Genomic DNA, 15,515 nt, shown 5'->3' with positions numbered 1-15,515 from the left:
TTTTGGTCAGCAATGGTTTTCCCCTTGGAACTCTCCCATGGATGCCATTTTAGCCCAGTCTTTTTCTTATTGTTGAATTATGAACACTGACCTCAACTGGGGAGGGGGGGGGGGGTGAATATTTTTTTCACATAGGGTGAGTATGTTTAGGATAGCTTTTTTTCCCTTATAAATTAAATCAACAGCTTCTAAGCTTAAAATGAATGAAGTAGGGGCTGCTAATGTGTCAAGATCTATTAATTGAAGTATATGGGAGTTATACAATAAGCACAGTATTAAGGGTCTGTTGATCGATGGGTCTTGTCTTCTGAGACCTATCCAATGATGGTTGTGAGAACAGCTGATTTCTACCTCGGCTGCTGTGCTGTCATTACTTGATCGTCTTCGGCCCAATTTTTTTTTTTTTTGTAAGTATGATTATAATTTGGGTTTTGTCATACAGGTCAATACAGATAGTAGAATACAAGATCTGATGAATCCACAAGCGTATGATTACTTGACAAGTATTATCATTACAAAAGGAATTGAACCTGTAAGGAATTTGCATAATAAAGCTATTCCACAGAGGCACTTATTGTATTTATCAGAAGTGTTCAAAGTCTTTAGGTAGACCCCGTTTTCTAATGTGCAAGATTTTGAGAACTTGCTTCTCAAAATCCTGCATGACCTTGCCAGTAGGTTATTCCTCCACATGCTACAAGATGTTTGGTAACGGTATAGATTGGAAAACGTCTGAAAGTTTTCAGCAATCAGCATTTTACACTTTTAAGTGGAATAAAAATATCTTTTAAACTCATCTTGTAGACTGCAGAACAGTTTTATTTAGCCATTTACCTGTTGGAGAATTCCATTAAAGCAGGGTTTCATGTAGAGAGTAACAGGGCCGTGCACCGCAGTAGGAAAGAGACATTTCAGGGAAAATGTCTGTGCTGATAGCCTTTATAGACAGTACTCATGCACGCCATGGATTTTTGAAGCATCACACATGGTTTGTACCACACGTATGCAGCTTCATAGAACCTTAAAGCTGAAGAATGGGATATATGGGATGTACCTGTAGCAACCAGTATGTTCTTTCTGGGCAGCAACATTATTAGGCCTTTTTCACACGTGTGTCATTGAAGATGACACAAGCCTGGTCAGTGGTTCATGCGTGAAGGATCCGTGTTTGGTCAAAGTGTCTTTTTTTTTGCCCTCTGTGTGTCATCTGTATTCCTCAGACTCTGCTAGTGTCACGGATGATATTGCAGATAGCTGGAAGTTATGGATAAACATCTGACTGTCTTGATCCCAAACTAAGGAGCATAAAGGTGACCCCTGTAAAACCCTAAGAGCTCACCCTGACTGATAAGCACATACAAGGGTCTCAGAGGTAGACTATTGCATGTCCTCGTACCTAGACTGTGTGACCCCTGAAAACCCTATAATAGTGAGGGGACACGACCACCGGCTCCCTGCACTAAATACGGAGGGAGTCAGGGTCACCTAGAATCAAGCCAGCAAAGAAACACAATACATGAAAGGACTTATCTGAACAAGCAGTAACAGAAGTCTCCAGCAGTGATCACTTCAATCCAGGAAGTAGTATAAACCGCAAAGTGAGGCAGTATGGGAGGGAATATAAAGGGAGGCAATTAGTGTGAATAGGTGACAGCTGGGAGAAGGAAAAGAGATGACAAAGTGAAACCAAAACAAAGAACATCATGCAAGAGGTACAGAAGAACGTCTGCCAGACCTTCTCAGAGAGCTGGCGGTGACAGCTAGGCTAAAAATGAGTTTCCAGAGCATCTCCTACCAGTGCTTGGTTTTGTGTTAGTGGTTATCATGGACCCACCAACTACATCACAAAACAAAATGGTGCATGGACCAGTAGTGCATGTCTCTAGGGTTTTTCCACTGACCCACAGTCAGTAGAAAATCACTAATGTGTGAATAAACACATTAAAGGGGTTGTCCAAGTGTTTAATACTGATGACCTATCCTGATTGATCGACTCCCCTGCCGATCAGCTGTTGGAAAAAAAACACGCAGCACTCCGTTGAGCACTGCAGCTTCCATGCACTTTACCAAGAGTATAGTTTTAAACACTTGGATAACCCTTTTAAAATCAATGGTTATGTTTGCTGTCCATGTGGAACATGGACTGCACACATCCGTGATTCACTGACATGTAAAAGAGGCCTTAGCCTTTGAGACAAGTGACAAAACTGTGGTAATTTGATTTTACGTAAATAACTCATTCATTGGGTAAGCCTCCATGTACGGTATTTTACATCTGGCGTACTTCTCTGCTGCTTTTCTCTGTCATCACTCCCTTGTATTCTCAGGGCTGAAGCTGGAGAGAAGAGTGAGGCTTCTCATTAGCCAGGAGGCTTCAGCATGCACAGCCAGAATAAAATAGTAATTTTCCATGGCTGCAGGAATCTTACGACTTGTCATGCAATAAATCCAAATGAGTGACAACTCATTCGAAATTGCAGTCACGTGTAGAGAAGATATGCCCTATACCACCTATACCAGCACTAAGATCTTCTCCTTGATTAATGAGGTAGAGGAGAATTCCTGAAATTGTACACTTCCAGCTATATACATATATATATATATATATATATATATATATATATATATACACACATGAGGGTCGTTCAAAATGTCCATATTCTTGATCACTTCTGACTAACGTAGATGTCTGAAATTGTGTGTGTATATTTTTATATATATATATATATATATATATACTGGTATATATTATATAAAGCTGAGTTTATGTATGTGTGTATGTATGTCCGCTAAAGGAATCCGCACCGGCTCATTTACAATCAAGAAATTTGGCACACAGGTACATCGGGTGTCCGGGAAGGTTTTAGACCAGGTCTCAGCTCTCTAGGATGTACCGTTCCTGAGATATTCCCAAAAATGCATTAGTCAATAGACGCTTGGTCATATAACCCTTATCAGCCAATAGAATCTCACAGGCCATTAGCCTCCACAGGCTGTCCAGCCTAAAACTGGACCTCTGGCTACCCTAGGGGCAGGCTGCTATGGAGGTCACAGTTAAGGGGATGGTCCGCTATGGAGGTCAGTGTTAATTGGCATATTGCTGTAAAGTCCACTGTTAAGGGGGCGGGCCCCTGTAGAGATCATTGTCAAGGGGGTAGTGTGCTGTGAAACTCACTGTTAAAGGGGCAGGTTGCTGTGAAGGTCAAGGTGAAGGGGGTGGGGTGCTGTGGAGGTCCCATTTTAAGGAGATGGGGCACTGTGGGGCGGTCAGTGTTAAGGGGTGGGGGGCTGTGGAGGTCACTGTTAAGGTGGCGGGGTACTGTAGATGTCACTGTTATGGGAGGATACTGTCGATATCTTTTAATGACACACAAACATTAAATGAAATAGATTAAATATACCCGAGCGAAACCGGGTCCTTCAGCTAGTATATATAAAAGGTGAGTGTTTGTGTGTGTATGTATGTATGTCCACTAAAGGAATCCGCACCGTTGCATTTACAATCACGAAATTTGGCACACAGGTACATGAGGTGTCCGGGAAGGTTTTAGACCGGGTCTCAGCTCTCTAGAATGTACCGTTCCTGAGATATTGACCTACATTAGCCAATAGAAGCCTGCAGGTCTTTCTCTTAATATCACTCACGGTCACATGTCCCTTATCAGCCAATACACACAGTTTTACACCAGATTTTTCTTCACTGCTGCAGGTCAGCTTTAAAGGGACAGGACACTGTGGATGACACTTTTAAGGGAGCGGAGTGCTGTGGAGGTCACAGCTCAGGGGGCAGGAAGGGTGGTCTTCAGGCCACCCTCAAAAGATGGACTTAAAAACCCTGTCCCCAGGTCCTGCTAAGCCACCCCCCCAATACGGTTAAGCTACACCCCCTCCCAGTCCACAGCCAACAGAGATTGAAGAATGAAGGTAAAAATCAACTTCTGTCAGCTGAAGGGGTGGGAGGGACGTTGACTTTCTCCCTGCAGCTCATGCTCAGACAGCACAGTGCTGCTGTCTAAGAGTGAGCTGTTCAAAAGGACATCCCTGCGTGAGATATTCCCAAAAAATGCATTAGCCAATAGAAGCCTGGTCACATGACGCTTATCAGCCAATAGAAGCTCGCAGGCCCTTAGTCTCTACATAAACACAGTTTTACACCAGGTTTCCATAACAAACCAGCCATTTTTCTTCACTGCTGTAGGTCAGCTTTAAAGAGGCAGGGCTCTGTGGATGACACTGTTAAGGGAGCGGAGTGCTGTGGAGGTCACAGTTCAGGGTGCAGGTATGGTGGCCATTCAGGCCACCTTAAAAAGATGGACTTAAAAACGCCCTCCCCAGGTCCCGCTAAGCCTCACCCCCTCCCACTTTGCAGCCGACAGGAGTTGAAAAAATGAAGGTACAAATCAACTTCTGTCTGCTGCAGAAGAGGGAGGGACAGTGACTTTCTCCCTGCAGCTCACGCTCAGACAGCACAGTGCTGCTGTCTGAGAGTGAGCTGTTCAAAAGGACATCCCTGTATCCGTCCAGGCCCTGTGCCGAACGGAAGACAGGGAGTCTGAAAGCCAGACTCTCCGGCCTAAAACTGGACCTCTGGCCTCCCTAGGGGCAGGCTGCTGTGGAGGTCACAGTTAAGGGGATAGTACACTATGGAGGTCAGCGTTAAGGGGCAGAATGCTGTAGAGGCCACTGTTAAGGGGGTGTGGTGTTGTGGAAATTACTGTTAAGGAGATGGGGTACTGTGGAGGTCACTAATAAAGGGGCGGCCGCTGTGGAGGTTACTATTAATAGGGCGGGCTGCTGTAAAGGTCTCTGGTAAGGGGACAGGGAACTGTGGAGGTCACAGTTAAGGGGAGGGTCTGCTATGGAGGCCAGTGTTGTGGAGGTCACATTTTTGGGAACAGAGCTCTGTAGAGGTCACTGTTAAGGGGGCGATTTATTGTGGAAATCACTGTTAACGAGACGCGGTACTGTGGAGGTCACTAATAAAGGGGCAGACGCTGTGGAATTTTACTGTTAAGGGGGCAGGCTGCTGTGGAGGTCACTGTTAAAGGGGTGGGGTACTGTAGATGTCACTGTTCTAGTGGATACTGTCGATATCTTTTAACGACACACACAAACATTAAATTAAATAGATTAACTATACCTGAGCGAAGTTGGGTTCTTCTGCTAGTATGTATGTGTGTGTGTGTGTGTGTGTGTGTGTGTGTGTGTATATACATACAGTGGAGGAAATAATTATTTGACCCCTCACTGATTTTGTAAGTTTGTCCAATGACAAAGAAATGAAAAGTCTCAGAACAGTATCATTTCAATGGTAGGTTTATTGTAACAGTGGCAGATAGCACATCAAAAGGAAAATCGAAAAAATAACTTTAAATAAAAGATAGCAACTGATTTGCATTTCATTGAGTGAAATAAGTATTTGAACCCTCTAACAAAAAAAGACTTAATACTTGGTGGAAAAACCCTTGTTTGCAAGCACAGAGGTCAAACGTTTCTTGTAATTGATGACCAAGTTTGCGCACATTTTAGGAGGAATGTTGGTCCACTCCTCTTTGCAGATCATCTCTAAATCCCTAAGGTTTCGAGGCTGTCTCTGTGCAACTCTGAGCTTGAGCTCCCTCCATAGGTTTTCGATTGGATTAAGGTCCGGAGACTGACTAGGCCACTCCATGACCTTAATGTGCTTCTTCTTGAGCCACTCCTTTGTTGCCTTTGCTGTATGTTTTGGGTCATTGTCGTGCTGGAACACCCATCCACGACCCATTTTCAGTTTCCTGGCAGAGGGAAGGAGGTTGTCGCTCAGGATTTCACGATACATGGCTCCGTCCATTTTCCCGTTTATGCGAATAAGTTGTCCTGTGCCCTTAGCAGAAAAACACCCCCAAAGCAAAATGTTTCCACCCCCATGCTTGACGGTGGGGACGGTGTTTTGGGGGTCATAGGCAGCATTTTTCTTCCTCCAAACACAGCGAGTTGAGTTAATGCCAAAGAGCTCTATTTTGGTCTCATCAGACCACAGCACCTTCTCCCAGTCACTCTCTGAATCATTCAGGTGTTCATTGGCAAACTTCAGACGGGCCTGCACATGTGCCTTCCTGAGCAGGGGGACCTTGCGAGCCCTGCAGGATTTTAATCCATTGCGGTGTAATGTGTTTCCAATGGTTTTCTTGGTGACTGTGGTCCCTGCTAATTTGAGGTCATTAACTAACTCCTTCCGTGTAGTTCTAGGATGCTTTTTCACCTTTCTCAGAACCATTGACACCCCACGAGGTGAGATCTTGCGTGGAGCCCCAGAGCGAGGTCGATTGATGGTCATTTTGTGCTCCTTCCATTTTCGAACAATCGCACCAACAGTTGTCACCTTCTCTCCCAGCTTCTTGCTAATGGTTTTGTAGCCCATTCCAGCCTTGTGCAGGTCTACAATTTTGTCTCTGACATCCTTGGACAGCTCTTTGGTCTTTCCCATGTTGGAGAGTTTGGAGTCTGCTTGATTGATTGATTCTGTGGACAGGTGTCTTTTATACAGGTGACTAGTTAAGACAGGTGTCCTTAATGAGGGTGACTAATTGAGTAGAAGTGTCTAACCACTCTGTGGGAGCCAGAACTCTTAATGGTTGGTAGGGGTTCAAATACTTATTTCACTCAATGAAATGCAAATCAGTTGCTATCTTTTATTTAAAGTTATTTTTTTGATTTTCCTTTTGATGTGCTATCTGCCACTGTTACAATAAACCTACCATTGAAATGATACTGTTCTGAGACTTTTCATTTCTTTGTCATTGGACAAACTTACAAAATCAGTGAGACAAACTTACAAAATCAGTGAGGGGTCAAATAATTATTTCCGCCACTGTATATATATACCGGTATATATCTATATCTGTGTTCACATCATGTTTTTGTCGCACGTTAACAAATGCCTCAGACAGATGTCGTAGAATGGAATCCACCACCTTAGAGTTCCATTGTAAAAAAAAAAAAACTGTATTCTTTTAACATAAACCTATTTTTTCTGGTCTTTGCAGGATAGAATAGCATTGTAGGCTGTGCTTTTCCATCCTTTATTCTACAGCGTATATGTTAAATGTAGAACAAAAAAGTGATGTAAACGCAGCCTTACCGAGATAAATATAGATAGACTAATTAGTTGCATTTGGTGCAAGTCACACAGTGAAAGTCTATTCCTGTGTGCCAGCAGAATTTACTCACCGATGCTCTAAAAATCGTACATTGGCACTTAGAGCATTACACATCAAATTGTCCATCAAAGAATTTGGGCAGAGACACAAATATTGTGCCCTTCCTTCTTAACGGCACCTTGCATAACCCTTGCCCTCTTGTGGTAGCTGACTACGCTGGCCCCCTGCAGATGACTGCTTAAGCTGGCCCCCTTCTGATGTCTGCCTAACCTGGCCCCTTTCTGTCGGCTGCCTAACCTGGCCCCTTTCTGTCGGCTGCCTAACCTGGCCCCTTTCTGTCGGCTGCCTAACCTGGCCCCTTTCTGTCGGCTGCCTAACCTGGCCCCTTTCTGTCGGCTGCCTAACCTGGCCCCTTTCTGTCGGCTGCCTAACCTGGCCCCTTTCTGTCGGCTGCCTAACCTGGCCCCTTTCTGTCGGCTGCCTAACTTGGCCCCTTTCTGACGGCTGCCTAACCTGGCCTCTTCCTGACGGCTGCCTAACCTGGCCTCTTCCTGACGGCTGCCTAACCTGGCCTCTTCCTGACGGCTGCCTAACCTGGCCTCTTCCTGGCGGCTGCCTAACCTGGCCTCTTCCTGGCGGCTGCCTAACCTGGCCTCTTCCTGACGGCTGCCTAACCTGGCCTCTTCCTGACGGCTGCCTAACCTGGCCTCTTCCTGACGGCTGCCTAACCTGGCCTCTTCCTGACGGCTGCCTAACCTGGCCTCTTCCTGACGGCTGCCTAACCTGGCCTCTTCCTGACGGCTGCCTAACCTGGCCTCTTCCTGACGGCTGCCTAACCTGGCCTCTTCCTGACGGCTGCCTAACCTGGCCTCTTCCTGACGGCTGCCTAACCTGGCCTCTTCCTGACGGCTGCCTAACCTGGCCTCTTCCTGACGGCTGCCTAACCTGGCCTCTTCCTGACGGCTGCCGAACCTGGCCTCTTCCTGACGGCTGCCGAACCTGGCCTCTTCCTGACGGCTGCCGAACCTGGCCTCTTCCTGACGGCTGCCGAACCTGGCCTCTTCCTGACGGCTGCCGAACCTGGCCTCTTCCTGACGGCTGCCGAACCTGGCCTCTTCCTGACGGCTGCCGAACCTGGCCTCTTCCTGACGGCTGCCGAACCTGGCCTCTTCCTGACTGCTGCCGAACCTGGCCTCTTCCTAACATCTGTCTAACCTCACCCCCTCCTGACGGCTGCCTAACCTCACCCCCTCCTGACGGCTGCCTAACCTGACCCTCTTTCTGACGGCTGCTTAACCTGCCCCCTTCCTGACGGCTGCCTAACCTGCCCCCTTCCTGGCGGCTGCCTAACCTGACCACTGCCTGACGCCTGCTTAACCTGCCCACTATGTAAGCTGCAGTAAGTAAGAGGTGTATCATAACCCTGCAGTACTTTGCTCTTGTCTGTTTTCAGCACATTTGCAATACAGCATTTTTTATGGGATTTTTGAATGATACAGCATTATAGAGGTCGCTGTATAGTATGAGATGATGCTATTGTAGCAGTTGTTGTCATTCTCCATGTACATTACTTTATACCACAACATCTCCAGAAGGAAAATGTTAATTTTCTGTGTGTACCTCAATATGTTCAAATCTGGTTCTGTCTCCAGAGGGCTAAAGTGACGCAGCAATCCTGATCATGATGCCTTTTAGAACTCTCTTTCTTTGAAACCGTCCTAATTAACAGTTCCTCTTGATGTTTCTGTACAATTACACCACTGCCACTCCTACCTCAGAGACATGGGGGGTTGGAATCGTTCTTCCTTCACTATGTACCCATAGAAAAAATGCAGAGCTGACAATGTTATTTTTTCCAGTACACAAAAGAAGGGGAAAAATTAGGGGTAACATGATCTTGGTTGGACACTGCTTGCATGCCGTTAACGGTTTCCATCTGCTGACTATTCTAGTAACTCAGAGCATTTTCTTTTCTTTCCTGTCTCTCTCCTCTGCCTCGCTTCTTTTTCCACTTCTTCTCCTCCATCCATTGAACATATGTCATCTGCTGCTCCGCTATCCTCTCCAATGTCCCCCCCCCCCTACTTTTCTTATCTGTACCCCTCAATCTCTACATCCGCACTCGCAGCCCCACTGAGGAAAGCAAAGTTTGTGGAGAGCCCCAGAATTCCAGAATCTGAATTGGGATCCCCAACTCTTGGCTCATCCCAGAAACTGGACGCTGATGCCTACCTGTTGGGTAAGTGAGATCCCACTGAATCTGCTGGAAAAGTGCTGCCATTTTGAGAATAATAATTAAAAAAACATATTGCGTAAATTACCAATCAGGCCCATATATTCTGCACACATACTATAGATTATATTACCAATCAGACCCATATATTCTGCACCCATACTATAGATTATATTACCAGTCAAAGCCATTCAGCACCCATACTATAGATTATATTACCAGTCAAAACCATTCAGCACACATACTATAGATTATATTGCCAGTCAGAACCATATATTCTGCACACATACTATAGATTATATTACCAGTCAGAACCATATATTCTGCACACATACTATTATATTACCAGTCAGAACCATATATTCTGCACACATACTATAGATTATATTACCCGTCACAACCATATATTCTGCACACATACTATAGATTATATTACCAGTCACAACCATATATTTTGCACACATACTATAGATTATATTACCAGTCAGACCCATATATTCAGCACACATACTATACATCATATTATTAGACACATATTCTGCACACATTATAGATTATATTACTGATCAGATACATATTATAGATTATAATATCAATCAGACCCATATTGTATTAGTACTAGTCTCTCTCATTTTTGTCTACCCCCCCTTTCCCCATATATTCGAAGCATGCACTTCAGACTATACACTGGATTATTTTCCACTATGAAGGGTAATGATGCCACAAGAGAACATCCAGATTAATACTGGGGTGAGAGGTGGGACAGCAGGCGAGAGAACATCACGTTCCTCTCTTTATAACTTTTATACGCCTCGAAAGGGCCAGCTAGAAAAGGCGATAAAATAGTCCATCTATGTGACTATGTCTGGAAACTGGAGCAGAAGTAGTGTAGATCCTATCATTACAATGGACGGTCACACGGTATAGCGTCAGTACGTCGCTGATTTATGTGCACCCCACATTTATAAATGGCACATTGACTTTTTCATTGCTGGATCAGCACGTAACGTGAAGATCTTTGTCCTGCAGCTGGCGCACCTGCCAGCATTCACAGCCTCCCACCTGGAAGGGAAGTATTGTTGGAACGGACACATCCCGTCCTCTTCTTCCCGGCTCACCCCAGCCTTTTCCTTCTTACCAACAGCTTGCTAAGTGAATCAGCATAAAATATGCAGAGTTTCTATGGCAACCTAGCAGCGGTGGGCACTGAGGCATTCTGGGAGATTGCCTGCATGAGGTAGCGGCTGCTGGGAAGACAACACCCAGCATCTGATTTTTGTAAGGATGATATGCCTCCATCTAATAGAATGGAAATATGGGATGATTTGCAATTTACTTTCTGTTACTTGATTTTTGTTGTAGGAGAGGAGGGGGTGGCATATGCTTGTCTTGTAGGTCAGGTACGGTAGACCTTGCTGCAACCAGCGAGATAGCTGTAGAGATGTCGGTGTCACCGACCTCCATAAATTGCCAGCAGCGAGTGATTCCGACTTTCCTGACCGATCATCAGTCATTCGACCTGCAACTGCTGCAGGATTGAGTCATCCTGCATTTTAGACAGCTCGCTCATCTTTGGCGTTGGAGGATGAACATATTTCAAAAACTACAGCCATGTGATGCCCGTAACAGATTGCAGATGTTAATATCCTTATTGCTTCTTTGTGAGAGACGCCATACAGCGACTGTGTAGTGTGAAACTGTAGGCACTTTTGCACATGGCACCTCCTTGGGCGTGAAGCCTTATCGTCAGCTTCTGGTGGGCTCGGGAATCACCTGTGCCATCAAACAAAGGTCATAGTTGCCAACTGTTCCGAATTTGCAGGGACTGTCCCTGATTTTCATACAGTCCCAGCAAATTCAGTCTGTCCCAGGTTGCAAATCGGTCGGGCTAATAATAACCCTGCCCAAATAACCCTGCTTTCCAGGCGGAATCTGGGGATTCTCATGGGCGGGGTTTTTGGATGCCCCTATTTTACCAACCTAGACGTTGGTAAGTATGAAAGTGTGTACTATTCTTCTGTCTTTGATATTCCATTGTACTCACTGGAGCCATAATTTTGCAGTCGTGAGACCGTCGACAGCTCAACTTGTATCAGTAATCTCAGCAATCAGGCACAATCAATGGCTGCCATTTACAAAAGCAGATTCTCTGTGGCAGAATCACACGTGGAGTGGTTGAGGTTTTAATAAATCTCATCTCATCCACACATATCTTGACTTGCGGTGTGGATTTTAAATTTGCAGCATGTCAATTTATGTTATGGATTTTTATTGTGTTTTTCACTCTTGGCAATGAGGCAAATTGGCAACATGTCCGCACAGAAATCCACAGCAAATCCAAATTTGGACCCACAACATGTGGCTGTACCTTCACAAATTATCCGAGTCTGATATTTTCATCAGGGCAGTAGATGCCTTCAAAAATCAAATCGATCAAGGGTATTTACCAAGCACCCCATTGGTAGTAGATGCCTTTAAAAAATCAAATCGATGTGAATGTTTCATACATGTGATTATTATACCCGGATGCTTGGCCAAGAGGTCATTCAGAATACACACATTTACTGAGCACCCCATTGCTAAAACTAGTCACCAAAGCTACTGCATTGGTCAGGATGATAATGAATGATGTCTATGTTCTTGTTCCTAGGGGAAGAGGAGTCTGTCTTGGGCCCTCCTCCATCTGTTGATGAGGCTGCCAACACCCTCATGACCCGACTGGGCTTCCTCCTGGGTGAAAAGGTCCCCGACGTCCAAGCTGCAGGTCCCCAGTACAGCATGGAGGGGCAAGAAGAAAACCAGGTGAGAAGGAGGGGTATAATGGTGATTGTGGCTCAAATTGTATGTACTAAAAGTTATTGAGGAAGACTAGAGTGCTAGTTTCAGCCTGCTGTGTACTATTCAGACTGATGGACGTCACTGACAGCAAGCAGAGATCTTCGAAATTATGACAGTCTATAAGAAAGTTATAGAATAATGAATAATTTTCTTTGTTTACTAATAAGTATGTTAAAAGCCAGCGCTAGTAGCCTCCACCCCTTATGGATGTTTGTCCCTAAAAATAATGAACCTGGTTATGATAGTTACACAAGCCAATGTGAATGAAGAAGATCTGCAATTAAACTATTCCTTGTCAACAGTCCTGTTATCACAAGGCATTGCTGCTCATCACATGGCTTTCAAGATGACTGTCACCAGGTGACACGATGCTTCCTCACCAATGGCTGAGATGTCCTGTAGAAATGTTCATCAGATCCTTGGGATTTACATTAACAGCAATCATACGTCAGCTATTTGAAGAGGACACAACAGTCCAGTGGGTGCTATGGCCTCTTCACAGCATACCAAGCACAGCGCTGGCTGTGGCCTTGCTTGGTATTGCAGGTCCGGCCCACTCACTTGAATGGGACTGAGCTGCACATAGGCCATGTGACTGATGAATGTGACATCACTGACTAAGGCCTCTTTCACACTACCGTATGGCTATTTCAGTGTTTTGCGGTCCATTTTTCACGGATCAGTCGTTCATTTTTTTTTGTTTCTGTTCCGTTCCGTTTTTCCATATGGCATATACAGTAATTACATAGAAAAAATTGGGCTGGGCATAACATTTTCAATAGATGGTTCCGCAAAAACGGAACGGATACGGAGGACATACGGATGCATTTCCGTATGTGTTCCGTTTATTTTTTTGCAGACCCATTGACTCGAATGGAGCCACGGAACTTGATTTGCGGGCAATAATAGGACATGTTCTATCTTTCAACGGAACGAGAAACAGAAATGCGTAAGCGGAATGCATACGGCGTACATTCTGTTTTTTTGCAGAACCAATGAAATGAATAGTTCCGTATACGGACCATATACGGAACGCAAAAAACGGCCTGCAAAATGGGAAAAAAAAACGGTAGTGTGAAAGAGGCCTTAGGAAGAGACTGCAGCACTCACCGGAGCACCAGGGTCTCTTCAAGCAACTGATCGGCAGGGGTGCTGGGAGTCAGACCCCCACCAATCAGATATTGATGACCTATCCCAGTGATGGGCAATCTGCGGCTCTCCAGATGTTGTAAAACTACAAATCCCATCATGCCCTGCTGTAGGCTGATAGCTGTAGTTAGACTGGGCATACTGGGAGTTGTAGTTTTACAACAGCTGGAGAGCCGCAGTTTGCCCATCCATGACCTATCCTCATCAATATTGTACTCTTGGAAAATCTCTTTAAGCAGAGAGGAGTAACAGAGTAATCTTCTCCTGTGTATGGGAATGAACAATCGCTATTGTGAACGCCTAGCCCCATCGAGAACCACTCTTTGCTGGCAGTAGATTGCTGTTTACACAGGGCAGTTATCAGGAATGAGCATTTCTAGGAATGCTGGTTCTCGATAATTGCCCCGATCATCAGTCTATGTAAAATATCTAACCTCCCACAATCCTTACAACCCCCGTCCTTTTATTGTCTTGTGCGGAGGATGGTTTACACGATAACCCATGCTGATCTTTCAACACTGTTGCCATGTTTTCTATGTATATGTAATACATAAGGCTTTTTGAATGTTTTACCCTTGGTGTGACCTTTAAAAAATTAGTTGGTGAGGTTACTAGATATTGCTGGTTCCAGAATGATGATTGTATTGTTCTTGATCCTTCCCAGGGCTCTGCAGTAACCCAGCGGATTAGTCCATGTTCCACCTTAACCAGCAGTACAGCCTCTCCACCTGCCAGCAGCCCGTGCTCCACCCTCCCTCCCCCCAACACTACTGCACCCACCAAGGATTGCAGCCCCACTTCCACCCTGGAGAGCAGGGACAGTGGCATTATTGGTAAGTGGACAATCATAGGAATTCAGTGCATGATGCCCCAAGTGGCATCAAATAGTTATTAGCTATAGTAGTATTGTCCTTCTCACTGCTTAGATTGGTTTCTAGTGGTTCCTCATTCCTGTACTCTTACTTTACACAGTGCTTAAAGGGGTTTTCCCATTAATACCGTACATGATAATCTCTTTCTAACAAAGCTAGAACCAGCCTGTACTTCACATGGATCCAAAGATCTCAACCCTTTCATTGCTTATTTTGCTACGCTAGAGCAAGAAGATCTTGCTGGTGGCACTGAAATGATGGCACTGAGCATGTGCGTCCATCTCGGCAATGTTAATGAGATAGAAGGAAATAAGGAAAATAACAAACAGCAGGTGGCACTATTCAGATAGACTTCATTTAATAATTTGGTGGCTATAATACATTTTAATTACATGCAGTTACAAAAGTATTCAGATCCAAGAGCTGCTTTAAAAACTGTAGTGTATTTTTCGTTGGACGACCCCTTTAACTAGCATTGAACTATTGTATTCTGCTTTTATCCAGCAGCCCCTTTCCTGACCTCAATCCCTGCACATTATATCTTCTGCTGACATTAATAGTCTGTCACGGCGGTGTCACGGTCTCGGTGTTGTTCACCGTGACACGATAGCCGGGCATGCTGGTTGCCTGGGGCAACGTGTTGTTTTTTTCAGCATATGTGTGAACTGCTCCTGTTTCCCTGTTCCTTCCCTGTCTGGTGCTGGATGGATTAACTTCTTGGCTAGGTGTGTTCTGCGTGTGGCCTCATGGCTCTACTTAATCTGGTGTTGTGAGTACGAGGTCAGTAGTTCTCCAGCCTTGGTGTGTGCTGGAGCTATGCTCCTGCCCTGGATATTCCATCCGTCCAGTGTGAGAGCCACCTAGTTAGACATCGAGGTCATCCAATGTCATCCTTATTTATTTTACCCTTCCTTCCCTTATATGTTTGGTGAGGGTTTATGTACTGGGTGTGTTGTTATGTCTAGTGTTGTGTTCCATGTTTGGTGTGTGGTACACCATGTTTGCTAGACATTCCCCTGTCTGTCTGTGCCCAAAAAAAAAAAAGGCCAAGAAGTTGACCCCACCAGCACCAGACAGGGAAAGAACCAGGAGAGGGGGGAAAGCACAAACATGCTGCACAACCAGCATGCATAGCTAACGTGTCACTGCGCACAACAACCAGACCAAGACACAGCCGTGGCATAGTCTTAGTGCATATGTCCTATCTCACTCTGAACAGTCTCACTGAGTGCTGTCTGACGTGGAAGGCAAAAAGCAATCCTTTTCCTCCCACAGAGAGGTCTA

General features: G+C 45.1%; 1 protein-coding gene across 7 annotated transcripts in view; it reads left to right on the top strand.

Moving 5' to 3' along the window:
- The window catches only part of TANC2 (tetratricopeptide repeat, ankyrin repeat and coiled-coil containing 2), a 479,564-nt gene that overhangs the window by 420,450 nt on the left and 43,599 nt on the right, over positions 1-15,515 (top strand). For 5 of the 7 annotated variants that reach the window (XM_044297173.1, XM_044297174.1, XM_044297177.1 and 2 more), the window contains 3 exons: positions 9,268-9,378; positions 12,023-12,174; positions 14,024-14,192. In XM_044297173.1, coding sequence (XP_044153108.1) covers positions 9,268-9,378; positions 12,023-12,174; positions 14,024-14,192 — 432 coding nt within the window. The remainder of the gene's footprint in view (positions 1-9,267; positions 9,379-12,022; positions 12,175-14,023; positions 14,193-15,515) is intronic. The other 2 variants (XM_044297175.1, XM_044297180.1) reach the window with 1 other exon arrangement.

This window comes from Bufo gargarizans, chromosome 6 (assembly GCF_014858855.1).
Source record: "Bufo gargarizans isolate SCDJY-AF-19 chromosome 6, ASM1485885v1, whole genome shotgun sequence".
Taxonomy (NCBI): domain Eukaryota; kingdom Metazoa; phylum Chordata; class Amphibia; order Anura; family Bufonidae; genus Bufo; species Bufo gargarizans.
This window is presented reverse-complemented; position numbering and strand designations above follow the sequence as displayed.